Consider the following 27550-nt stretch of genomic DNA (forward strand, 5'->3'; position numbering starts at 1 on the left):
AATGAAAGATGAAGAAATTAAAATAATAATAATTAACATTTCATAAATTATTTCAAATAAAATAAGTAACAATAAAAAAAATAATGACCAAATTTGATAGATAAAAAATTTCAATAAAAAAATGATAAGGAAAAAGCAAGTAGCAATTATAAAAATAAGGATCAAAGTTAATATGAAAATAAAATTTTAAGAGATGAAATTGAAAAATAAATATTAAACAAAATATATATAGCAATTAAAAGTTTGAGAATAAAATTTGATATAATCAGCAAATAATGACATTTCTATAATTTTTTCACAATTTTTGAAAAGCGTTTTCCGCCCAAATTTTTCTAAGAAAACACTTTCCTGAAAACCAAGTCAATTTTTTTTTTTACTAGAAAGTGTTTTTCGTTGACCAACTTTTCTAATGGCAAACAAACACAAGAAAGTTTGGAAAGTGATTTCACAGAAACCACTTTCCGGAAAACAAACACATCTAAAAGGAAAAACATTTTTCAGAAAACCAAGCCAAATTTTTCTTTGAGTAAAATATATTTTTTGTTAACCGAAAAATATTTTTTATTGATCAATTTTTCTAATAACAAGTAAATATAAAAAAAAATTAAAAAATAATTTTTTCAAAACATACTTTCCAAGAAATAACCATGCCCTAGAGTTAATTCATGCACCTGGAAGTTTGGGATGTCCCGTATAAATTTCGAAGTTATTTCCTAGCTGCTTCTCACCTGCCGTGTTCACTAAGCGACATACGTTATCCTTGCCTTGCCAAAGAGAGCTTCAGGAGTGCTTGGTTTTTCTTCGTGGGATGCAACGTGTCAGCTTGAATTCACACATACACGTTGTATAGAAGTCCACCATCCCTGAATTGGTCCACGCTACCGCGTGTCTTTTTAAATTACAACGCAAAAACACTTGCATCTAGAAATTATAATTTAGAGAAAGAATATATTTGCTCCTAAACTATCATGTTTGTCTCAATCAAGTCCCCGCCATCTATTTATGGGACTTGAATTAAGCCAATTTTCAGCACAAATCTGTACAGGTTTCTTAGTCCTAAAAGCTCATTTATGGGACTTGAATTAGACTCTAAAATGCATCCCTTTGCCACAAAAAATTCGAGGAAAAAGAGCAAAATTACGAGCTAAAATCTGATTGGAAGATTGGCCTTACATGTCCATTTAACGGATCATTAATTACACATCACAGGGGGTTGATTGATAAAAATCTAAATAGAGGGAGAATTCAATTGGACAATCAACATGTGAAGGACCCAAGAGATTCTGACGCTGAAGTATAATCATACTAATATATACGGTGCAAGAGCAGGTGGAAAAAACACAAAGACGTCAAAAAAAGAAAAGGAGATGGATATGTCCCAAGTTCTGCCAGAGGAGTGCCTAGCCCACATCATTTCCTACACATCGCCACCGGATGCTTGCCGATGTGCTCTGGTCTCTCGTAACTTCCAGTCAGCCGCAGATACTGATGTCGTTTGGAAAGGATTTCTGCCCTCCGATCTTGATGAAATCATATCCTCCTCGCCAGCCTCATCATCCTCACAGCTAACTGCTTTATCCAAGAAGGAACTTTACTTCCATCTCTGTAACAACCCTCTCCTCGTCAACAATGGTATCAGGGTAAGGATGATTCTGCTTTATCTGTGTTATAGAACTGGTGTCGGAATTATGTGTGAGTCAAGTTTTTTTAAAAAATATGATAGCGTCCCTGCAATTATTTGGGGGATAAATGTTATTTTACAAGGGAAAAAAAGAATATATAAAGATTACAAGAAATTAAATCAAGATTAAAATTCATTACATTAGTGAGACCTCTCTCATCAAGATTCATCATGGTAATAGAAAAACACAGTAGCCTCAAAATTACACCGATCGACCTCGTTGTATGCATCAAAAGACACCAACAATCGAAGAGAGGGGAAAAACAAAAGCTAGAAAAGGAAGCGACCTAGGAGATAAAACGAAATAGGGTAAAGGAAATTGAGAAAAAAAAAAAAAACCTGTGAGAGAAGGGATAGACAGAGTTCGTGAATAAGGAGAAATCACTGTTAGCTCTATTTTTTTTTTTAATTGGTTATGTTTATTTTTGTATTTTAAAAATATTTTTATTAGATTTAATAACTATGTTAATGTTTATAGAACAAAATGAAATTTACAAAATAATCACAGGAGAGACGATATTGTCAGATGTGAACTTTTAAAAATCTTGAAATTCAATTATTTTTTTCTCTGTGATTTGGCTACCTAAAAGGATGAAATTTTATTATTTGTCTTATAAAATTTACGAATTCATTTAGTTTTAATAACATGATACGTGCTTGGGAATATAGTAATTTTGTTTTTAGATATTTTTAAAAAAATATATTTACTTTAAAAAAAACATTAAATTAATAATGTTTTTCGTATTTATTTTTATAATTTTGATATACTTATATTAAAAAAATATTTTAATATATTTTTAAATAAAAAATATTTTTAAAAAATATTATACACCATAATATTAAATACACACTAATTAATTTGGGATAAAATTGTATGTAATTAGTTTATTGCCTTCCATATATTACTTTCCGATCGAATTGATTGAATATCTGTGTCTTTTTTCCACAATTCCTATATAAATTCATCTGAAATTAATCAATCTTTTCTTTTTATATTCAATTAAAAGTTACACCACATATTATGGCCTACAAACTTAGAGGAAAAAAAACTCAATTTCTCTCTACAACGCAAAAAACTAAAGCTCTAAAATAAACAATAGAATGAGCAGGAAAAACTACAGAAGAAAGCAAAAATCACATGAAAATGAATACACATAAGATAAAAGACGATACACACATGCAAAACCATAACAAGCATATAATAATGAAATGAATAAAAATTACAGACTTAAATACATAGTTTTTAAAGCCGGTCCAATCCAAGGCCAAGACTTGAGTTCTGAGTTTTGATCAGGTCGCTCGAATTTTATTTTTTTTAAAAAAAAAAATCAAAACGATGTCGTTTTAGTAAAAAAGATCTCATCCAATCCCTATTTTTACGAGAGTATTGGGATTAAAATTGATACATGAATTAGTTTTGTTAATTAACACAATCAATTCATGTCTCTTCATTTACCGTCATTATTCCAAAATATTTTTTCAGTTTTAGTTCATAAAAAATAATTTTTTGAACTAAAAAATCATTTTATAGCTGACCTAATTCCAAGTAAGTGTGCACATGCGATTTACAGTCTACTTAGTATAGAGCCTTTATCCTCTGAAAACCTTACGAGTCTAATTTAAACTTTTTATATTGAATTAATTTCTTATTAATCTACAATTGATTTTAGACATGTTAAACTTCTATATTAAGGTATTTATGTTGAAGAAAGTTTTTCAACAAAATCTCAATCCCAAATGTGAATAAACCTGCATTTAATTTGACCTTCAACCATGTTTTAAACCAATTCTCAACATAAAAAATACATCCTAGAAAGTTTTTTCTTGATGTTTAGCATATCTTTAAAAGTATAATTTTTATTTGTGTTTGTGGTATCGCAAATGAGTTCCCCCACCCAAGAAAAACATCCTAGCTCCGCTACCGTGTGTCCCCTGCATTCAATTAGTTGCACAAGTTTAGGAGGTTTAGCTAGTCATGTTTCAGTGGAGTATTGGTTTTTTCTTATGCTCCTGTTCTACTATGATGATCTTAGACTTTCCTTTGTTTTTTTTTTTTTCTAACTTAAAACAGAGCTTTGCACTAGAGAAGCATGGTGGCAAAAAATGCTACATGATTGGAGCAAGAGGACTTTCAATTATCTGGGGAGATACACCTAGCTATTGGACATGGAAACCCTTACCAGATGAGTCTAGGTTTGTTCTCTCTCTCTCTCTCTCTCTCTCTCTCTCTCTCATTTTACTGATGTATTTACCAGATGATGTTTTGCACATAGCTAGTCAAGAACTAAATGAGGTTCTTAGATATATAGACAGACTTGTGAAGTTTATGATGGGAAAAGATTTTCTTCTTCAGTACTATGGTTGCTGTTGTTGAACATAATTAATGGATGAGCAATGTCTTCACCTTTTTAACCAAAAACAAATACGAGTGATGCTGACTTCTCATAAAAAAATGTGGATTGCAAGCTATATATAGATCATTCTAGAAGGATGATCTATATGTTTTCCGAAGCAGTGCAGGCCATCCTAGAAGGATGCAAGCGCTGGCTGCTCTTTACTTGCCACCGCCATTATTGTCACTGTCCTTGGTCTGCTTTTCTTGATCCCTAACCCCTACGCTTATTTGCTAACTTTATTGTGTATTTGTGTCCCAGTCGTTACAAAAGGTTATAATTGCCTAATGCCTACTAGATTAACCAAACTTCAGCCTGAGCTCCTTGTTTTCTCCCTGAACTTCATATATAGGAAATTTCCTCCAATGAAATTGCTGGGCTATTATGTTGGCCGACTCCTGTAGTCGGTACATGTGATTATGTTGACCAAATAACTTTTTTGGCAGAGAAGGAAAGCATTTTTCTTCTCTTTCAGAACTTAAAAAGGTCATGAATGATAACAAAGAAAAGAAATCAAATGTTGCTGATAGTTTTCTGCGTTAATTAATGTGCGCAAAGGAGGTCATCTTCGAATCCGAAATCCATGAGCCCATCAATGTACATTATATATCTTTTATTTCCTTGTTGGTTTTCTGCATTGATTCCAATTTGTCATTTTCACAGCCATATTGCTCTGTGATAATGGATTTATAGGTTCTCTGAGGTGGCTGAGCTTAGGTACGTGTGGTGGCTTGAGGTCAAGGGGTGGATAGATGCTAAAATCTTGTCTCCCAAAACAACCTATGCAGCTTACCTTGTGTTTAAGCTGACTGATTCCACAAGTGGTTTTGATAAGAGACTTGTCGAACTGAGTGTCACCTTTGAAGGAAGTGCAGGCGAGGAAAAGCACCATGTGTTCCTCGATGTCCCTCCAGAATATGATATGCCTCCACTGCCTCGGGAGAGAAGCGATGGGTGGATGGAGGTTGAGATGGGTGAGTTTTTCTATGACAGTGAAGACGTCGGCAGCGTGGTGGCTTGTCTAAAGGAGGTTGATAATTACACTACCAAGAATGGTCTCATTATTGAAGGAATTGAGTTTAGGCCTAAAGAGGGTAAATGAATTCCCAGCCAAATGATCCATGTCATTTGTAGCGCACAACTCCTATCAGCTTTTGGCCTCCGTGTCCCTGAAAGTAAATTATGTACTGCCTGCAGAACTCTATCCAGTCCTGCTTGAAACATATATATGTTTGTAGAAAGAGGTTGATTGCATGGTATAGTTCAATATTTGTTCAGGTTTTGTTTTACGTGCTTTGATGGCTTTGTATTCCTGAGACTCAACTTTATTTTTGTTTAAAAAACGTTTACTTGTTCTATGTTTTATATTTACAAAAAACAAAAAAAAATGTGATACAGTTTGTTTTTGTAGCATTTTTATTTGCTTATTTCATGTTAAATCAGTTACCAAGTTCATGCTAAGGCCTGGTCCATGTGCATTGACTGCATGAAGGGCAGGCTTAGCAGCAGGATGGTGGCACTTGCTGGTGTCTTTTTAAAGCCATTAAAAATTGGTAGCTGCCAGTTGATCCCCATTTTCGACAGTTTTTGCTGGTCTCGAGATCATACGCGGAAGTGGTAGTAAAAGACTTTTTCTTAAACTATTACACAAGATTAATTTTTTTATTATTAACATGGATGGTCAGTGTTCGAGTCAGCTTGCGTGTATTTAAATTAATTTTACGAGCTCTGAAATTAACGACTATGTAAGTCTCCAGTGACCATTATATTAACAATCATAAAGCTCGAGCCTGAGATCACAAGAAAAACAAATCTTTTAATCTTAATCTACTGGCCATCTACTGGATGATTTGCACAAGATTTTCATTGCATGTCGCTTAGTTGTGCCAATTTGAGCTCTTGGATGGATATTACTAAAGCAAGCTCTGCAGGAGGAGTGCATAGCTAATAATCCACATCACCACGGGAAGCTTGCAGATCATCACTGATCTCTCATGCCTTTCAATCTGTTGTAGATTCTAATGCAGCCTGGGAGAGTTTATGCCATCTGATTACTTGAAGTTATCTCCAGCACTACGGCCTCTCAATCTCAATCATCATCCCTAACTTCATTATCTAAGAAAGGACTTAATTTATTTTCATCTTTGTCGTTACCCCATCATCATCAACAATGGTATCATTGTAGTAAAAATCACCTATGCATAACTACGTGGTTTCAACTTAATTAAGAGACCACCAAAGATGGTTTTCTCCTTCACAATCCTATTTCCAAAAGAATGAAAAACTTCATATCTAGGCATTGTGATTATTTATCATCAGCAAATTCAGGTAACACATCGATCCTCAAACATTAGAAGAAACTGAACGTGAAGTTCTAAATCAGCTTTTTAATTCTGAGCCTTGCCAATATGGGCACAGCTCCTTTTAACTGTTTAATACAGTGATCATGGACCCTTTACATTCTTGGAAATCCTGGCATTGCGTTGGGAAAGTGCTCCAGCCTGCTACCACCGTATACACATGTTTCAAAAGGGTATCAATTTTTACCCAGTGAAGGATGTGTTGATGTTAATGTTCTGGAGAGTAAACTGATAAGTTAGCTCATTAAAGTTGGTTTGAGTAACTTGAGAGTTTATGTGGTTAAGTTACTGTCTTGTGATATGTGTCGTAGTGTCAAGTGTCAGACATATACATTGCGATGTAATCTCTAGAATATAATATGGAGAAATTGTAGAGACAAAGGTAAGACAGAATGATATCCAGAGACGAGACATGGAAGAAAGTGATTTCAGATCAGAAAAATTGGAACTTTCTTTCTTACAGTGCAGCAGAGCACAGTAGCCAAAATACAGCACAACATACAATATCAGACATGCCTTTTGTGTAGTCACTTAAGAAGGTGGATTCTGCTCTTTGTTCCTTTGTTCTTGTGGTTTCAAGACCCGTTTCTTGTGGATTCAGGACAAAAGTCTTGTGGATTGAACGGTTTGCCTGAAGGATTCAGATATTTCTATCCCTTCAATTTCAATTCAGCGAGTTCTTCTGTCTATTGGTAACCCAGAGGAGAGAAGGAGATGTCAAGAATTTATTTTGCACCTAATTAATCGCATTATAGCCAGGTGTATTGTAGAGGCTAGGCTTAAAATAAGGGAACAAAGTTCGTGGCTACAAATCTAAAAAATAGAAAGAAATTGTGGACCACATTGGCCCATCGAACTCAATGTGGTTTTCCTTTCTTCAAAATGAAATCTCTAGTTTCGTGGGAGAAACTCAATCAGGAACAAAAAACCATTTCAATGTATTTTGCAAGAAAAGCAATGGTTTTCTGAGGAATTTGTCATCAATACCACAACATTTATGTCATGGCAACCTCAACAAAACCTAAAGCAAAGAATTTGTCATCACAAGCATCAACCGCTGGCCGTCCTCAACAGGCTGTGAAATTTGCACGCCGGACATCTAGTGGACGCATTGCCAGCTTTTCACATGATGAGGATTTGGACTTGTCTGGTGAATTTTCAGGGCAGAATGACTACATCAATTACACTGTTGTCATGCCCCCCACCCCTGATAACCAGCCTGCATGGCCATCCTCAGAAAATAAATCCGATGGGCCTACGAGCCGTTTTGGTTCCGAGGCACAGAGCGCGTCCAGGCGGGTAGGAGAGCAAGAAGATAATTATGGAAGCCGTGGTGGCGATGGCTGCAGCAATGACAACTCAAAAACGGAACGAGGAATGTCGATAATGAAATCAAATAATAGATCAATATTGTCAAGGAGCCAAACAGGAGATTTTGATCACAACAGGTGGTTGTTTGAGACAAAAGGAACCTACGGTGTTGGAAATGCGTATTGGTCAGACCAAGACAAGTATGGTCAGGATTCAGAGCTGAGTATGTCGGATTTTTTGGACAAGCCTTGGAAACCACTCTCTAGGAAGATTAGGGTTCCAGCAGCTATTCTCAGCCCTTACAGGTGCGCTCTTTTATATATAACAAATGAATTTAACATAACAGGAGCATAGTAGATGGTAGATAGAATTTCATTTCTAGAATGTTCGCTCTTTTACATGCTCACTGCTTGACAAATCTTTGCAGAAAGCTGAGTTTACCCTCGATTTTCTTTCTGCTAGACCTTATAATATATAGGTTTCAGCTAAATTAACGAGGGTATTTAGGCTTTTTATCTTTGTAAAATTTATCTTAGAATTTGCTAAACACAAGTTTTGTATGAACAGGATACTTGTGGTGATCCGTTTGGTACTTTTATGTTTCTTCCTTGGGTGGAGAGTCCAGAACCCCAATCGTGATGCCATGTGGCTGTGGGGGCTGTCTATCGTTTGTGAGATTTGGTTTGCTTTCTCATGGCTACTAGACATTTTTCCCAAGTACAACCCCATCAACCGATCCACTGACCTTGCTGCTCTGCGTGACAAGTTTGAGCAGCCCTCCCCTGCAAACCCTCATGGCCGGTCAGACCTTCCAGGAGTTGATATTTTTGTCTCCACTGCTGATCCTGAGAAGGAACCTCCACTTGTCACTTCCAACACAATTTTATCGATTCTTGCAGCTGACTACCCTGTTGAGAAGCTCTCCTGCTACATTTCTGATGACGGGGGTGCCATACTCACCTTCGAGGCTATGGCTGAAGCTGTTAAATTCGCAGAGGTTCTTTTACAATCTTGAACACCAAAATGAACGGGAAAAGAAAGAAACAAAACATGTTAGCCCAGTTTGAAGGGATTTAAACCTTTAAAAGCTAGAACTGAGATTTCCCTACTTGATATTTCCTATCGAAGTTATTTGGCATTGTTGCTTTTCACAGAAACCAATGGCCCTTCATTACCAAAACACAAATGACACCAATAAACAATTTTGTGCTTTCATTCAATGTTTGAATGAGCATCGTCCCAAGATGAGTTTCAAACATACCACTCTTTTCGCTGCATTACGGACAATATATTGTTTAATTCAGAAAATGTTATCCCTTACATCCAACGAAACACAAGTTGTGTTTGTGTTTCGTTGAATATTTGTTTAGTGATTGAATTTACACACATATAGATTCTACATGCTCTAACTAAGCATGCTTTGTTTGATTGTTTGCTCAGGTTTGGGTACCATTTTGTCGAAAACACGACATTGATCTGAGGAATCCGGATAGTTACTTCAACCAAAAAACTGACCACACCAAAAACAAGAAACGGCCTGATTTTGTCAAGGACCGCAGATGGATGAAGAGAGAGTATGACGAGTTCAAGGTCAGGATCAATGGTCTGCCAGAGGGAATACGAAGGAGAAGCAAATCATTTAACTCTAAGGAGCTGAAGAAGGCAAAAAGTCTCGCCAGGGAGAAGAATGGTGGCGTGTTGCCATCGGAGGGGGTTGGTGACGTCCCTAAAGCTACATGGATGGCCGATGGTACCCAGTGGCCTGGCACATGGCTAGATCAAACAGCGGATCACAAAAAGGGGGACCATGCTGGTATCTTGCAGGTGATTGCACTTCTAAATGATTTCTCAATATATACGCACATTTATAGATCCGATGTTGATGAAAAAGGATCAAGTAATTGCATGAAGAATATGGAAAGATCTCTCATTCATCGGCGTAAAAGAGGAAAGTGAAGCGTTACTTGGTTTTTCCGTTGCTTGACAAGCATTACTCAATCCGTCAACAAATGTTTTCTACAAATTGAAAGAGGAAGATAACGCCAGTGTTGTCTCTTGATTTAAATGGCCTCTGCAACTCTGTCTAATATTTTCTTGAACAGATTGATTCTGTGCTAATATGCTATTGTGCTGAATTAACTTTTGAAACTTGAATCTGTTACCATGCACCCATGCAGGTAATGACTAAGGTCCCAGAAAATGAGAAGGTGATGGGTCAGCCAGATGAGAAAAAATTAGATTTCACTGGAGTTGACATCAGGATACCAATGTTCGCATATGTATCGCGTGAAAAGAGGCCTGGCTTTGACCACAACAAGAAGGCTGGAGCCATGAATGCATTGGTTAGAGCTTCAGCTATATTGTCCAATGGACCGTTCATACTCAACTTGGATTGTGATCATTACTTCTATAATTGTCAAGCTATAAGGGAGGGAATGTGCTTTATGATGGACCGTGGCGGTGACCGCATATGCTACATCCAGTTTCCACAAAGATTTGAAGGGATCGACCCCTCCGATCGATATGCAAATCACAACACTGTCTTCTTTGATGGTAATGCTTTGGATTTAACTTCAAATTTTGCATTTGAAATTGATAACATTTTTATTGTGAAAATAATCTTCGAGATTTTGAAATGGCTAAGCATACTTTAGGCTATACTCTTCCAAGTCGTAATGGGGATTTTCTGTCCATGAAAATATATTTGTAGAACTAAAGAAAACACACATGCCTAAAACCTTTCAGACATGTTGATCCTCCACTCCATCTGTTTCTAGGATTAGTTTTTGTTTGTTTAACTCAAGTCATTTGTATAAGGAACCTGAAGTGATACGGATTCCACTTTCTGCCTAGACTTGAAGACACTACTACTTCTCTGCTGAAGCAGACCAGAACAGGAAAAATAAGAAATATAACACATTGCTGAAAACTGAAATAACTAGTTGTAGTAGTCATGAAGAAGCTAAATAAACTATTTTATTTATTTCTATCCATATATTTGTAAAGCACTTTCCTATATTCCATTTTTAGAAAGATACAAAGATAAGTAAAAATACCAACTGAAAGGTTTTCATTTGTTAATCTAAAATTTCTGGTCTTGAAACCTCGAGGCATCATCATCAAGATATCTTGAACGTTACCTCCTTACAAAACAGGAAGTATGCGAGCACTGGATGGTCTTCAAGGTCCGGTGTATGTAGGAACAGGGTGCATGTTTCGTAGATATGCACTATATGGGTTCCTCCCACCAAGGGCAAACGAGTACTTGGGCATGTTCGGCAGTACGAAAAAAAGGGCTCCGGGTCAATTAGAAGATGAGTCAGAGGCTCAGCCCCTTACATCGCACCCTGACTTGGACCTGCCAAAGAAGTTTGGGAATTCAGCAATGTTCAATGAGTCCATAGCTGTTGCTGAATTCCAAGGACGGCCGCTTGCTGATCACAAATCGGTGAAGAATGGCAGGCCTCCTGGTGCACTTCTCCTGCCACGTCCTCCTCTAGATGCACCCACAGTTGCTGAAGCGATTGCTGTGATCTCTTGCTGGTAATAATCATACCAATGCCTTCCTATATCTATATGATTCTTGTGCCGAGAACCTCATTTTTTAGTTACAGCAATCAAATTCTGAACGTGGTGTTTTGATTGTCGAGCACAGGTGTGAGGACAAGACAGACTGGGGGGATAAGATAGGTTGGATTTATGGCTCAGTCACAGAAGATGTGGTGACTGGTTATCGGATGCACAACCGTGGGTGGCGATCTGTGTACTGCGTAACAAAGAGAGATGCCTTCCGGGGCACAGCACCAATCAACCTCACTGACCGCCTTCACCAGGTGCTACGATGGGCTACCGGTTCAGTTGAAATCTTTTTCTCCAAAAACAATGCCTTATTTGGAAGCCGGCGACTGAAATTCCTACAGCGAATTGCATACCTCAATGTTGGCATTTACCCCTTCACCTCCTTCTTCTTAGTCACTTACTGCTTCCTCCCTGCGCTTTGCCTTTTCACAGGAACCTTCATTGTTCAAAACCTGGATATAAGTTTCCTCATTTACCTCTTAACCATCACTGTAACACTGACTCTCATCTCCCTTCTTGAAATAAGATGGTCCGGTGTTGGGCTCGAGGAATGGTGGCGTAATGAGCAGTTTTGGGCCATTGGCGGAACGAGTGCTCACCTTATTGCTGTGATCCAAGGCCTTCTAAAAGTCGTAGCTGGTATTGAGATTTCTTTCACGTTGACCTCGAAGTCTGCTGGCGAGGATGAAGATGATATTTATGCTGATCTTTATATCGTCAAGTGGACAGGTCTCTTCTTTATGCCACTTACCATCATAGTAGTCAACCTTGTTGCCATTGTTATTGGGTGCTCGAGGACACTATACAGCGAGATACCAGAATGGGGTAAGTTGATGGGAGGACTCTTTTTCAGCTTCTGGGTGCTCTCTCACATGTATCCATTTGTGAAAGGTCTGTTGGGAAGGAGGGGAAGAGTACCGACAATTGTTTATGTCTGGTCTGGCCTGATTTCCATTACTGTGTCTTTGCTTTGGATTTCAATCACCAGTGAAAATCGTGGAAAACTTGAGGTGTAATGATGACCAGCAACAAGAAACCGAGGTCGAAACACTTTCCTTTTCTTTTTTCCATGGTGTAATTTTCTTAGATGTATTTCATTAGGCAAAGAAAGTAATGTAGCCAAGATTGGCACCAGAAAATTAGCAATACCTGTCCCTTGATTCCTGATTACTTTCTCGGAAACATATCAGCATATTATGAAGTTCAGTATCATTTGTATTTGACTCACTATCTTGAACACGGTGCAGAAAACTTAAATTCATCTCAATTCACTATTTACAGGTCTCAGCTAACGAATATATTGGGGGATTTTTTTATTTTTTTATTTGCTGCAACTGGTTTGTGATTTGCTATGGATTGAGATTACAGCGTTCCATACTGAAGAGTTGTAGTGGCTAATATATTCAGTCGCTTTATTGGCACCCCCTTTATTTTGCTTTCCTGAACCCCTTTGTCATCTGTCGTTCTCTGCGGTCAAAACTCCATAGATCCTGTCACCGAGTCTTCCAATAAGACCATAACAATCTTTTCATCATCGTAAACAGTATTCCAATGTCAAAAACCATTTTCAAGTCAAAGTAAAACACAAAAACCTGGATTTTGATTTTTAAGTTTAGGATTTCCAAGCATTAAAACACCTGAAATACAATAACGGCCGAGTCAAAAAATGGCATGAACGAGACCTTCCTTTTGGTAATGGTCTCACCTCCAGTAATGGCGAGACATCATAGAGGTACCAATCCAAATACCCCACAATTCATGCATTTCAATCGAAACAGTCAACGATTCATGAGCCTCCGTACATTTTAGCCATCGAGATATAGTTAATGAACACAGTTGATAAAAGGCACGTTTACTATTGCAGCTATTATATTACTGGGAGATGACGAGCTCTGTGAATCTCAAATCCTTTACTATTTCCAGGTGTTAAAATCACCAAAACTGCTGTGACCTGAACAACAAATATAGACGACTATTTTGGCTCCTATCAAATCACTGATGAAACTTGACAGATTGTATCAGCTCACCAGCCTACAGCTCAAGTAGCGATGTCAATTGTCAAGTACATGTGGCTAAACAGCGTCCCAACGGAAAAAGAAAGTTCATATGTTAATTTATAAGAACACATTATGGACTGCACAGGTTTGAGAAGGCAAGGAATGAACACATGGAACTTTACATTGTGATGTGAAATGGGCACTGCTGTATTATTGCCTCCAAGCACTGCATTAATCATAGCAGAAATTCACGCATCCGTACTGGCCTTTTTACAGCATTTGTAAAACCCTGCGCAGATTGGGAAAAGAGGGAGGGGAAGAGGATACAGTAAGCATGTGATCTGATTTTTGTTCAAGTGTAAGTTGTTAAAGCAATGAACTTCATTGAAATTTCTATGAAGTCAACAATGGTCATAAAACAGGTTAGGGTTTTGCTCCTTTTTAGAGCTTTTTAAGAGTTCAAAAAATAGCTGCTACCAAATGAAGTTAACATTGATGGTAAAACAGCGGGCAGATTTTATCGCTTTTCATGGTTTTAGTTGCCAAAACGACAATAGCATCAGCATTCAGTAACGTAGTCAATCAAAAGATCCACTATCTAATTGTTATAATATACTGAGCATTTGTAGGAGCCCATCTTAAGTTATACTATCATAATAAAAACATATATGACAGTGTAATAAAAACAGTGGGCAGATTGACTACCGGTTACACCAGAAATGTTGATGTCGCACAGCCAGGCTAGTCATTTTATGTAAATCGTGGAGAATGGCAAAAGAAAACTTAATACGTAGTAACAAATATAGATGGGTGTTGACTCCTGCATTTTCTAAACTTGAATGTGAAGTCAAGCCTGACAAACATCATTTGCTATCCCCTTTGCCTTTTGTAAACCAAAATGTTGATCAAATCAAAAAACCCCACGTATTTATGCCTAACCGGTCTATGAAGCTCATGGATGGACAAACAAGAACGAACCATCTATTATCATATTCAAAAGTTTAGCGATTTGCAAATATTAGCATACCTCATTGAATTTGAATATCAGAGGACGTGAATCTCTTTCCAAGGTGGTTGTCTTCCATCCAGCACTGTCAGTACTTTGAGAATCCTTACTGTTTGCTTTCCTAAACCTGGTTTGACAGTGAAGAAATACATATCAGCAACTAAAGAAATATGTTACTATTTCCATGTAACATGGCCATGCTTACTCTTTATGCATAATTTCTAGTATCAGTCTGAGTTTGACGAAAAAGGGTTTTCTTCTTCATTAACAGAAATTTGAGGGGAGCGCGTATCCTAATATATCACACGTTTTCTCAATCATACCCTTTTTTATAAAAAACAATTTATCATAACCTTAGGTTTATCCACATTTTCTAATACGCTCATTTGTCAATTTTTTTCCATCAAAATCAACAGTCATGTGTAATTAAAGCATATTAAAAAAATCCTTATATACTCATTTGTAAATTAATACATTTATTTGTCGATTTAATTTAAAGTTTATTTAAAAAATATATAATCATATTAATTAAATTTATTTTTTATAAGATAAACATCAAAGGATAAAATAAGATATATTTTGATTGTAAATATATATATTTTATAATAAATTAAATTAACTAATATTAGATTAAAAAAAAATTACTAACTCTTGAGATGGCATTTAAGTAAGTTCATAACTAGCTTTCATGTGCAGTGCATGTGACCGTTAATTTTGATAGAAAAAATTGAAGGGTTACGATAGAATAGTTTTTTTGCACAAGAATACGATTAAGAAAACATGAATTATATAAAGGTATATCCATAGGTTTCCTCCAATTAGAATTGCATTTCTTATAGAGATTTTAGTTGAGAATCACAAGAATTGACGATTATGTTGCATTTTATCAAACACGTATACGTCTAAATGTAACCTCTAAAACAGCTAAAAATGTACGAGTGTGATAAGCAAGGCTGTGTAGAAGTCCACATTAGCCAGAGCTTTACTGCAATAATTAGCTGTGTTGTTAAACCAAATGAGCTTGTGCAAACTTTGGACCGAATATGTCACTTCCATGAAAGATACATAGTTATATGAATAACATGGACAAGTTAGAAACCTTTATTAGAAACCATGAAAATGGAAGTTAAGATCTTGATATAATTGAAGATTGCAAGCATTGAGACGATGGCAAAGATAACTGGATGTTTGTTAGGTATTCATACCTGTCAAAGAAGCTGGTAGAGCTTCTAGAAGGCTTCTTTGGATTTCCTGAGGATTTCAGCTTTACATTGGACAAGGCCCTTGTACTAGAATCCATGATCGGAGATGTTGCTGAGTCACTTGGAACACATTGCCCAGAATTTATCATGCTCTTTTGATTGCCGATGATGTTACCAGAAAATGCTGCTGCATGGTTAATTTTGACTGACGGCACTGCACTCTCCCGCTCTACCAAGTACATATTTTGTTTATTGCACCCATCTGTTAAATGTACAGATCTACTTGCTTGCAAAATCTTACGCTTTTCCACCTGAAATCCAATTTTATTCTGAGAGTAAAAATTTGCACTCCACGAAATAGTTAAGAAGATCGAAGTTTCCCTTGAGACAAATACCCATATAAAGTGTGCGCAAGATTGAATTCCTTTTCATGTTAAGAAAAATAGATATGATAACCATGACAAACTATTCTTTCTTGAATGAGAGATCAAGAAGTAAAACAGAAATCACGTGAAAGATTTCAGATCTCACAGTAGACTAATATGGCCTCACAGTAGACTAATATGGCCTCACTTGTCCTCCTATTTCAGGACCAAAATTTGTGCCCCTTAGCCAGCCTCTTATCATTTGCAAGTAAATATTAATAATTGTAACTTTCAAATTTATTTGAAAGATTTCTACTATATCTCATCAAAGTGACATTTTATATGTTATTTAATGATGAAATTGACTTGTCATATCCGGTACAAGACCAAGTTACTGAAATGCAAGCCATATTACGTGAAGAGTGAAGACACCAGTGTCGTCCCTGATAATGTCCAATAAAAGATACATAGTATGGTTGACTCAAGCAAATGCTGATGCATGAACATCTAACTGAGAGATTGGTGATGCTTGCAGTATAAGCAGCGTCCCAAGACATCATTTAAGTCAAAAGTTCTGAAACAAGGAACAGATTTAGATACACTGATAACTAGACTGATAGTAAACCATACACCGGCATGGGAGACAGACTAAAGATAAGATGATGACAACGAGACAAAACCAGCTTGTTTTAACACATGCTTACTCTTTTGATTATCACAGTCCATTTGGACTATACATGCCTTTCAAAACTACACCTCTATTGAAGTCGAACTATAGAAAAGTTGCAACAGCGATTAGTTGCTGGAAAACAAATCCATCACTACTGAAAAGAACAAGGCAACCATTTAGTTCACATGAGTCTGCAGAAACTACCTTAGGGATCTTTTGCCTTCTTAAATTTTGGATCTTAAGGTGATCATGATGCTAAATTAAGACTACATTAATAAGCAATAAATTACTGCCACTCACCTCATGCACCAAAACCTGCTTCACAGCTAAGGGAAGTGCATGATGACCAGAACTATAGCCCTGTTAATTCCAAAAAAAAACAAGTGGACAGCAAACATGAGATATGGAATCATACTGGCTTTGCAGAGACTTAAAGAACAATGCAGACCTTGAAGTTAATGAATTCATGAATGGGAGGATCAACAGAAAGCGACGCAGCATCTAAAGCAGCTTCATTTTCCTGCTTACAGGAAAGATGATCTGACTTGATATTCTTATATGTCATGGAATAGGATACCATTGTGCTCACTAACTGAGCTAGATCATTCTTCTCTCTTTCTGTTAATAAGTGCAATGCCACCTGAGAAAAAACACCAAGATTTCCAAATTATATGAGAACATCAACAAGCAAAAGCTAAGAAAATATGCATTAATCGATGTGGGGCATGTAACAAAAGTCCTAGCTTAAGAAAAAGAAAACGTTTGGACACCAAACAACCTTTCTAACAAAAATGAGCCATAACTTTTGAGACCAGGCTAAAATTTTGCCATAACATTCCAAAGTACCTGTTATTTATGAGATTTAAAAGAAAACTTCATCTGAGTTTCAGCTGCACGCCCAAATTCAGACTAGAATTTACTAATGATCTTTTTTTCCCTGTATTTAAATAGCCTTGTAGGCTATTTTTTAAAGGAGATTATTGAATTTCAAACTTTTCAGAAAATAACAGAGTCATTGAGGTTGTGTCACTAATACACTGGAGAGGAGCAAAATTTAAAAAACTCAAGTTATTACAAACAATCTTTTCGTTAAAAAAATTATGAATGAGAAATCAGCTTAAAAGAATTATTTTCGTCATCAAAGGGACATACAGACTGTGAACAAGATTTAAATGAAAGTGAACTAGTTTTTCATGATGCAAAGTAAAATGTGCAACATAACAGACTAAGAGGGGGGAGACAGTATGAAGTGTACTGATTAAATAAAGCTGTAAATAAGTGCAAGTAAATTACCGGCCTTAGAGTTGGAGGAGAGATGATATGTAAGATGGGAGAAACAGAGTCTTCTACGAAAGATTTAGTAGACAAGTGCCTTGAAATATGTGGTGGAATTTTGTTCTGCCAAGACCTTAACTTGTCCATCTTTTCCATCAATACAGTTCGGTATCTAAAGATTTGCAAAAGATAAGATAATAGTATAAAAATGAGTGCACATGTTTGACATCAAGTGCCAACTACAATGGAGATATAAATACCTTTGATAAGACCTTGGCCACTCAATATTTGGTTTTTGAATTTGTGCTACCTGTTGATGTATAGAAATCGCAATGCAAGGCTGATAAGCTGCTCAAAAGAGAAGTGGAAAATGAGATGAGAAGATTAAAATTCAAAACCTCTTCAGCATTGGGAAAACTAATAGGAAAGACAGCTAGGCACATGCTTACCATAAAGGGGCATTTGCTGTGAACGCATAATATATTGGTGAATCACATCAGAAACACCAAGACTATTGAAACACTTAACCTACAATTAAGTCAAACTTAATAATCACTTAAATAGGTAAGAGATAAAATAGTCACATGTGGTCCAACAGAAAATGGAGCTAAGGCTTACTGTCTTTTGCATCACTGGATCATGGTAATGGAGCTGCAAGATGTTTTCATAGATCCCATCCAAAATCACATCATAATCACCACTGCATATACAGTAAGCATTAAAGCTAGAAAGAGGCAGGTTTGAACTAGAGGAAGGAGTATATAAGGTTCACAAGCATTGATTATCTACCGATTAGATACAAGGGAGAGCAAAGAGTCAAATTCATTGCTCATGCTGCCACAGCTACCTTTAGATTTTCTATCCTGCTTCATTTTTCTCTTTTGGAAAATCTACAGAGCAAGTAGCACACACTCACAAATAAAGAAGTTGGAAAGGGATGAATAGTTAGGAAAGACATTATGGAATGTACAATCTTTATGTCACCTCCTTCCAAATATCAAAAACACTTCTTGACATGTCCTTTCGACCAACCACCTGGGAACTGATCTCCAGCTGAGGCCGAGTAAACAAAATATTGTCAGTCAATTAAAGCAACAACAAAAAAAGAAAAATCAAAGAGAAATAGCACCATTATCATCCTTAAAAAACACTAAATCTCCTTTGAACCACCCTAATAAAATTTGAGATGGTAGCTCAAGAAGAAATGACCAGTGTTCTTGATAAGAAGAATTGTGGAATTGTGGTGGGTGGGGAGTGCCTTTAAAAAGAATTCTGAAAATTAATCAAGAGTTTAGGATTTTATGCAAATTTCAATGGTGAATGTTTTATTCATTTACTCATTTTTTTCCAGTGTATTGATACAAAGCATAACCGAATTTGATGTCTTACTTTTTACGAGATCCTTCGAAAAGAGATTTAAAATATTGGTGTAGCTTAATTAATAATTGTAGAAATGACTAATATAGAGGCTTGATTTACTAGAAAAACAATATTAAACCATGGTTCATGACCAATGCCCCTTCTCACATTAAAGTTTTTCCTTTATGATGAAGTACTTTTTTCAAGCTGAATTCATTCTTCGATAGCTTTCGTTGTTCTCTAATATATGATAATGGGGTATCATGTTATGCTCAATATCCATGAGACTAAGCAAAATTGGAGGGAGCAAAAAACATTGATGAAATTCCCAAAGAAATTTCCTGGCAATGTCAAAACAGAATCACCAACTCATAAACATTAAGTTGACCTATATTATCACCAAGGAGATTTAGTAAATTTAATAGATAGTTTAGAATGACAATGTCACATCACCAAGACTTACCATGTTAAGAACTTCTCTCTTCTTGTTGAGAAACTGGAGGGTGTTCAGACATGAGCGTATATCACATCCTGTGAAGTTAAATGAAATGGGTAGAATTAACAAAAATACTAAGGCAAGAAAAATTATATTGTGGATATTTTATATTGCAAACCAATTGTAGCTTTTAGATTATGAAGTCTTATAGGCCTATAAGAACCAAAGACGGGATTGAAAAATTAAAGCACCATCGTATATGTGATAAGGAATATAACTAACCAGTATAATCTGCAAGTGCAGCAAGTGCAATGGAACTTGTCTTCATTCCCTCCTTGTTACATATATATTTGAGCCTATGATGCCCAATTTTCATAAAGTTAGTGTTGTAAAAATATTAATTTATTTAAGCATGTGAGAACCAACAAATATGGTTTTTAATCTTCTTTCACAATAAGTGTAGTCTAATATAGACTAGATGTTGAATATCAATAAATAAGCAAAAAGTCGGGAAACTGAGAGTAGATCTTATTAAGGATTTTGACTAATTAGATAATTTTTAGAGCTTCTAGAGCATTCTCCTTGGCTGATGTTAAAAAAGACAAGCCCTGGAGTTTTGATCATTTTCTTCTTACTTAGAAGAGGAAGTCTTATTTCCTGATCATATGTATCAATATAATAAGATACTATTCGTTTGGATGGGAATTTGCACGTCAACTTTCAATATTCTAGCTAGGGAAGGATATTCAGAATTGGTGAATCAATTAACTTGTTTACAAAGAACATGACCGAAAATGCTAGAGCTATGAATAAATCATTGACAATCATCACCTGCTTACAACACGGCTAACAGTCGGCTGAACAAATAAATGAACCCTGTAAAAAAAGCATGTACATGTCAATATAATGATTTGAAACTCGTAAACTCCAAATAATTCATATAAATATGCCAAGAACTGATGTACACGGTTCAAACTAAAAAGGTTGAGACAATGAAAACAATTATATATCTTCAACTAAATTATAACATTGCCTTAAAGTCGAGATCCGAATTGAGGAAGGTAATTGGTTAAACAAGGCCATTGTATTGAATGTAACTTGAAAAGAATCCTTATATTACAGTGGGTTAAGATTGAGGAAGGTAATTGGTTAAACAAGGTCATTGTATTGAATGTAACTTGAAAAGTATCCTTATATTACAGTGGGTTAAGAATATTAAGTCCTTTGTCATCTTCGCTCTGAAATGTCATTCAGTACCTCAGGTTGCAGAATATGAGAAAGTTAAGTCATAAAATTATAAGCCCAAAATACAACAATATTGTTTGATGAACTTCCCAAAAATGGTAATTCCAAGATTCAGGAGATCTCTTTCACATTGTTACATTGCAATCCTCTCAAAAGAAAGTACACATCAAAACATTATAAATATGTTGTAGCTTTAATTTAGTTAAAACCAAGATGAATACCACATTATAAAATTTTTAGTTAAACTATATTTGAAAGAACTTGAGTATAGGAAGCGTTGAGGTTCTATAAGATAACTTTCTAGACTTAAATAGAAGATTGCCACTTTAATATTTGTAAGAAACACTTACTTTGCAACCTGACGTAATGGCCTCAAGGCAGGTGCATATATGTCATTACATATGCAGATCACCTACATAGAAAGCCAACTTAAATGGATTTAGAGGGAAAGGAAACAGAAATATTACAAAATAAACCATCCATGACTACTTCAAACTCACAGGTCTCGTTAAGGATGCTGTTTTCTGCCTCTTTTTTGAGGATACCCTTCCAAATTGCTCTCCTTTAGTGACATTTTCCTTCCCAGTATCTGACTTCCTTTCAGAAGAAACCTGCATTAACATGATAAATCCAAAAGATGATAAAATCACATAGCTAAAACTACATATTCTATATTAGAAGTGCTGATGGATCACAAGAGTAACGTATCAACATGGAATTTCCAACTCTCAAACTATAATTCTCAAATCTTATGGCTATTTTATCACGAAAACCAGAGATACCTTTTTATTAAGAAGATTAAAGAATAGGGAGTATATCATAAATAAATGTGCTTGTGAAAATCAACTTCAATTGATTATTATCCTAGAGGTCACAAATTAAGAAGCTTGTTATGTTCTAATGCTACAAGAAAGGTTATTTTTGCATCAGGGTTCCGCCTCTAAAAGAGTTATGAGTTACGATAACTTATATGGAATGAATAGCATTTTCCTTATTAGATGTCTTCAAGGAGAGAATTTGTGGCAGATTCCTTCCATGCCTAAATTTTATGTATTTTCTAGAATTCAATAATATTGGTAAAATAAGCTATATTGTGTTCTTCAACTTCAAGGTAGGACAAACAGGAAACACTAGCATTGAGTCCAAGAGGAGAACAATATATAAAATATATTATTTGGATCAAAATTTAGAGTGTGGTCTTCAAAATTAAACTATGACCAACGAATAAATCAACGCCCCTGCTACATTTCATTTTGACAAGGAAAAATTCTAAAAGCACAATCTAATGCAACCAAGAAGTTCAAAGGTCTCAAGGGAAACTCAGTAATAAAGAAGATAAAAATCACAATAAAGAACAAAAAAAAAAAAAAAAAGCAAAAAATAGGCATGGGAAAAGGGTGCCCTCAAGTATACATCATAGAACATGAAAATACAAGATCATAATGCCATTCAAGTACCATTTTTAGAAGAACCTCCACAGCACCTTTTCCATCACTAAGTGCTCCATCTATTTCATCAATCACCTATAGAGAAATCAACATATTCTTTTAAATATTCAGATCCCATGTGAGAGAAAAACAAGCACAAAGGGAAGGAATGTAACTGACCAGGCATTTCGGTCTTGAGTCAGCCATCACAGAGTTCATCTGAACCACATCAAGAATCTTAGCTTCAATCGTTGACGAAGACCTATCATCACTAGCATTAATCTGTACAGTTTCAAACTCTTAATAAGAAAAGACATATTGCAGAAAGCTTAGTGAAGTTTCACAGAAAACAAGAATGCCTTAAAAGCAAGTAGGATAACTAAATGCAAAACATTAAGATTACCAAAATGAATCAATAAAACAAGCACGAAATAAAGAGCTTTGGAAAAAATAATATATATATATATATGCACCTTGTCATGATAATATCTTTAATACTTTTTTTGTGGTAGCTTGTCCAAACCAAATAAATCCGAGGTAACAGATACATGGACAAACTTAACAATTAAAAGAAACCAAAATATCATGGCCTTAAGTAATCATGATTTTGCAGGTATGCATATGCGAATCAGTTGGAAGTAAAAAGCAAGACCTCCACAGCTCGATATCCACAATGCTTAGCAGCTACATGTGCAAGTGTGGTCTTTCCAAGCCCGGGGGGACCACAAAGCAAAAGGATCTGCAATGGTCACAAGATTCAATTACTCAAGGTTTCACGGATAAAAATTGACTGCAAAGAAACAACTATCATAAATAACAAGAAAATATCAGTAATTTGTAATCTGATTCAGATGAAGTTAGGTAATACAAAGAAAAATTCAAATATTTCTTTTCTATTGCAAACACAACAAAGTTTCGCAGATGGTAACGAGTAAGGAAAAAATCTAAAAAGGTATAAACTATGATAGAATAATTTGGAAACTAAAAACCAGTTGAGTCCAAAAATATAGTTACTACAATGCATAAATAGAAAAGGTAAAAGATCCTGAAAAAACTAGTTGACAATTCAACTGTATGCTAGACGTAGAATATACAAGAGCTGAATCAGCCAAGATAATCCAAGGTCACGGCCATCATCTACATTAATAAGCACTTTGAAATTTATGGAAAGACGTGTCCACGTCACACAAATCCATATATAAAAAGAATAAAAAAGATTTGTGGGCTTATATAGAATGTGTATGTCGTGCTAAGATGCGGACAAGCTTCACATACAAGAAGGCAGCGCAGTAAATTCGGCATGTTGACAATCTGAACAGTTGTAGACCTATCAGCACCTGTAGGAATTCATCTGATAAGACTGTTCCACAGCTTCGATGCACAGCCAACTGCAAGCACACACGGTACAACTCATTCACTCTCAAGAATTCATTGTAGCGCAAATGTCTCGGTCAAGGCAATTCATCGTCCATGAATTGGAGATGCCAAAGCACTCAGCCTCTTCACTCAGTAAAACACAAGCGGGTGCCAGGATTTCCATTTGATAAATCCAAGAAAAAACATAACTGGTATTATTTTTATAACTAAGAAGAGAGAAATGGTTACGATGTTTCACAATGACAATAGAATTCGTATCAAGGGAAACCCAGGCAGTAATCGTTATAGCAATAGTTTCAAACCGCATATGGGTTGATCCGCCACCTATAAACATGGGCACCAACTGCTCTGAGCTCCACACACCAAAGAAATTGGCGGAGCCTGATAGCTAAACTCATCCTCATCTTCCCTTTCCATGAGGATAACAGAGACCTGCTACCACAGCTAACGTTTTCCTTCATGAGAGCAGCACGTGAAGTAGGAATTTTATTCAGAGAATGATTGATTGGGAGCATTTGAGAATTAACTATCAAGACCTAGGATTGTACATTACAGGTCAAGCATATTCTTGCCAAGATTCATCCCTAATTAAGAAGTATTGAGAGTGTTTGAGCCTGAATGATAAAGTTAGAATATTTTCTTGCAACTGGGGATGCATCTAGCTTGACCATTGTCAGGCATCATGGCGTCATATTTTTTCCCTTTAAAGGTGTGAAGTGACTGCAACTTGAAACATCGTTGTATTAATGTGTTTCACTATCGACATAGCTTATAACAGATACATATAAACCTCAAATTAAGAATTAGGAAACAAGCAATCCATCTTGAAAGCCGAGAACCGTAAGAGTAAATGTGTGGACTAAATTCAGCAACTTATCTACATTCATCATTTCATGAATTGAAATCATGAAAGCAGCATAAGCATATATGTGAACAGGAAAATGTATATGTATAAACAATTCCTACTGCTTCTCTTTCCAGGCCAAATTTAAGGAAAAATATATGATTTTATTAGCTTACCTTCTGTTCTGGTGGACCAGTAGGCCTTGACTTCTTGGTCCACGAGTCCTGAAATCCTTTTGATTTACTATTTTCTTGCTCCAGATTATTAGAGTGTATAAAATTCCCTCTACTCCATATATTTCCTTTGTTCTTGCTGAAGAAAGTTGAATCAGAAGGTTTTGGATGTTGAGCAATAGAAGAATGACGCCTTAAAGCAGACAAAATGTCATCTGATGTACTCCTAATATCAGATCCAAAAACACAAGAATCCCATTGTTTAAACCATAAGAGGACCTGCAATGTGACAGTTTTCACTAAATTGTGAGCAAAGATAACAAGATCCCAAAAGAGTTCAGCCTGAGAACCATTATTTTTATGATGAGCAACAAGCATGTAATTTAACCTTTTAGGAACTTTGACCAATGACTGCAACTTACCTCGCGATTTGTCTGCTCATCACTAAGCAGCTCAGTAAATGAATTTGGAGCATATTTGTCCACCCATAATTTTTCATGCATCACTTGTGTTTCTGGAAGAATCTCATCACTCTGATCTTCAGAACTAGCTTGCAAGGCCTTCAGCACCACAAGAACAATGTGTGAGGAATCTCACAGGGGATTTATTGTTGCCGTTAAGATTATATCCTACGAACAGGCCCTAATAATCCCTGCACCCCTCTACCACCTAAGCTAAATTCATAGGGCTCCGACCACTAACAAATCATCTGCTATACCATTATTGACAGAAATTGTAAGCAGATGCCAGATTGAAAATATCAAGGAAAACCATAATGATAGAGAAATTACTGTGGCTCGTGAGGTTAATTTCTTCAGTTTTCAGACCACATTTCAAAGGAGGCATTTTCCTGATATCAAACAACTAGAATCAAAGTAACTTGCTTTGATGAGTTATGGATGAATACAAATCTAGATTAACATGCACCACATCTGCGTCACTTGGCCTTTTGGTGTATTCTCTAAAAACTAAAAGGAAGACTTTCTTATGACGTGTGTAGTGGGCATTGACCCACTGAACCGAAAACACAGATTGAAGCAAAGTTTCAAAATCATGATTGCATAATTACAATACATTGATTCTTTGCTGAGCAAAATCAACATGATATTTCAAATTCTCAATATTTTTTTACACTTCAATCATGCTTAAACTACCATGTACCATGTAATGTTCATACCTTGGTAAAAGCTTCTTGCTCCATTCTTTGCAAAAGAACATTAATCGGTTCCGATATAAGACCTACAAAAGGAATAAATACATAAGAAATTAAAATTGGTCCACCAGTAACCTAATAACCCTTCCCTTTATGCCACTCCAATTTCTTAAAATCTATATGATTTAAAAGGGCGGAACAGTAATGCTATGGACAATCGCATAAAAACTGATTCTTAAATTTCACCTATAATGAGATCTAACAAGTGATTATTTTTTTTAATTATTTATCCAGATTCTAAAATTACTAAAAACAAAACATGATATCTTCGACTAAGCAAAAATTAATTCGCACCATTTGATTGCGATTTGAAATCCAATTTCTTCGCTCCCTGTTCCGTATCCACTCTACATATTTTTGCATAAACCCTATCGCCGCCACTAGGCGCCGTCACTGGAATAAAATCGCCGTCAATCTCCGACACGTATCTAGACACGATCTTCTCCTTCTCCTCCTCCTCGACAACAACTTCCACCCTCTCCTCCTCGTTTCCTCCGTTCCTATCCTGCACCTGTCTGAGCCAGTCCTCGTCGTCGACCTCCGGTCCCACATCATTGTCGATTTTGCTTCTCTTCTCGTCGAGGAGGACAGCGTCTTCCTGATTTGGTGAATCCGGACCGTCGGACCTAGGGCGCTTGTTGTAGTCGTTAATTTGGGGAGCGGAGGGTGATTGAGGAGGTGATTGTTCCGGTTGTAGTTGAGGCGAGTAAGTGTAGGGATCGGGTGAGGGAGGGTCTAGGTAGTCTTGGTAGAAGTGAGAGTTAGCTTCAAGTAATTCAAGCTCGTCCGGGAGAGGAATGTCCATCTCCATGTCCACTGGTGGAGGAGCTTCGGATCAAGTGAGTGTGAAGGCAGCAACGGCAGAGATAGAGAGGAATGATGGTTTTCTGGTTTTGGAGGGAAAATGAAAGACAGAGCGCGGGAAAACATAAGCAAAGCACGGGTATATGAATAAAAAAATATAATCCGGATGGATATTTTTTATTTAGAGTAACACAACAGAAAAGCAATAAATATTGACTGAATATCTCGTCCATCATTTCGAGTATGTTTAATATTGAAATAGTTGTTATGGTTATAATTTAAAAAATATATATTTTATAAAAAGTATTTTTAATTAAAGTTGGTTTGAAAAAAATAGGTTTTAGTTAAAATTATGATTAAAATTGAGGTTAAACAAAATGTAGTTTAATGTGTTTGGTTAAAAATGCTTTTGAAATTGAGGTTATAAAATAATTTTAAAAAATATATATTAATATTGATGATTTTTAATTTAAATATTGTGAATTTAACTATTATTATTACATCATAAAATAAACTATATTTAATATAAAATATTTTTTATTATTCTATAAAACCATCTACAATTCCTTTACGTACAAAATACATCCGACAAGAACTACAGTTTTTATAAAATATTAGCGTATAATATTATCAGGTATAAAATTCGCTCTAAACTAATTTTTTTAAAAAAATACAATTATTTCATAATTTTTTGTGTATGATAAAATTAGATAAAATATTATCAAATATAAAATTCACTCTAAACTAATTTTTTTAAAATAAAATATTAAAAAACTTAACACACTGGAAAAAAAAAAAACACAATGCAAGTAAACAGTGTACTACTGCACACT

The 27550-nt window shown here is 35.8% G+C and overlaps 3 protein-coding genes across 3 annotated transcripts; 2 read left to right on the top strand and 1 right to left on the bottom strand.

The window, feature by feature from the left end:
* Positions 1–1327: 1327 nt before the first annotated feature.
* Positions 1328–5484, top strand: LOC118061562 (F-box protein PP2-B10). The gene is made up of 3 exons (XM_035075039.2): positions 1328–1640; positions 3753–3874; positions 4768–5484. The coding sequence occupies exons 1-3, from the start codon at positions 1368–1370 to the stop codon at positions 5174–5176; spliced, it is 804 nt and encodes a 267-aa protein (XP_034930930.1). The 5' UTR covers positions 1328–1367; the 3' UTR covers positions 5177–5484.
* Positions 5485–7436: 1952 nt separating this feature from the next.
* LOC118061552 (cellulose synthase-like protein D1) lies at positions 7437–13065 on the top strand. The gene is made up of 6 exons (XM_035075027.2): positions 7437–8050; positions 8313–8742; positions 9186–9569; positions 9923–10298; positions 10901–11288; positions 11401–13065. Exons 1-6 carry the CDS (start codon positions 7437–7439, stop codon positions 12338–12340), a joined length of 3132 nt encoding a protein of 1043 aa, XP_034930918.1. The 3' UTR covers positions 12341–13065.
* LOC118061544 (uncharacterized) lies at positions 13064–26841 on the bottom strand. Its single transcript, XM_035075015.2, has 23 exons — positions 26208–26841; positions 25878–25939; positions 25123–25260; positions 24704–24979; positions 22959–23045; positions 22487–22588; positions 22337–22402; positions 21380–21490; positions 21230–21291; positions 20466–20510; positions 19917–19990; positions 19662–19729; positions 18824–18892; positions 18629–18729; positions 18458–18539; positions 18289–18367; positions 18100–18187; positions 17858–18011; positions 17013–17204; positions 16865–16924; positions 15533–15840; positions 14349–14454; positions 13064–13610 (listed from the first exon to the last, which is right to left on the bottom strand). The coding sequence occupies exons 1-23, from the start codon at positions 26722–26724 to the stop codon at positions 13557–13559; spliced, it is 2901 nt and encodes a 966-aa protein (XP_034930906.1). The 5' UTR covers positions 26725–26841; the 3' UTR covers positions 13064–13556.
* Positions 26842–27550: the final 709 nt, after the last annotated feature.

Source organism: Populus alba, chromosome 1 (assembly GCF_005239225.2).
Source record: "Populus alba chromosome 1, ASM523922v2, whole genome shotgun sequence".
NCBI classification, from domain to species: domain Eukaryota; kingdom Viridiplantae; phylum Streptophyta; class Magnoliopsida; order Malpighiales; family Salicaceae; genus Populus; species Populus alba.

Coding starts and splice junctions, on each gene's coding strand:
- LOC118061562 (XM_035075039.2), top strand. CDS start 1,368: ATGGATATGTCCCAAGTTCTGCCAGAGGAGTGCCTAGCCCACATCATT. Junction 1,641..3,752: donor TCGTCAACAATGGTATCAGG/GTAAGGATGATT, acceptor AACTTAAAACAG/AGCTTTGCACTAGAGAAGCA. Junction 3,875..4,767: donor CCCTTACCAGATGAGTCTAG/GTTTGTTCTCTC, acceptor ATGGATTTATAG/GTTCTCTGAGGTGGCTGAGC.
- LOC118061544 (XM_035075015.2), bottom strand. CDS start 26,724: ATGGAGATGGACATTCCTCTCCCGGACGAGCTTGAATTACTTGAAGCT. Junction 21,292..21,379: donor CAGCATCCTTAACGAGACCT/GTGAGTTTGAAG, acceptor CTTTCTATGTAG/GTGATCTGCATATGTAATGA. Junction 18,368..18,457: donor ATCCAGTGATGCAAAAGACA/GTAAGCCTTAGC, acceptor ACTTAATTGTAG/GTTAAGTGTTTCAATAGTCT.
- LOC118061552 (XM_035075027.2), top strand. CDS start 7,437: ATGGCAACCTCAACAAAACCTAAAGCAAAGAATTTGTCATCACAAGCA. Junction 8,051..8,312: donor GCTATTCTCAGCCCTTACAG/GTGCGCTCTTTT, acceptor TTGTATGAACAG/GATACTTGTGGTGATCCGTT. Junction 11,289..11,400: donor ATTGCTGTGATCTCTTGCTG/GTAATAATCATA, acceptor TGTCGAGCACAG/GTGTGAGGACAAGACAGACT.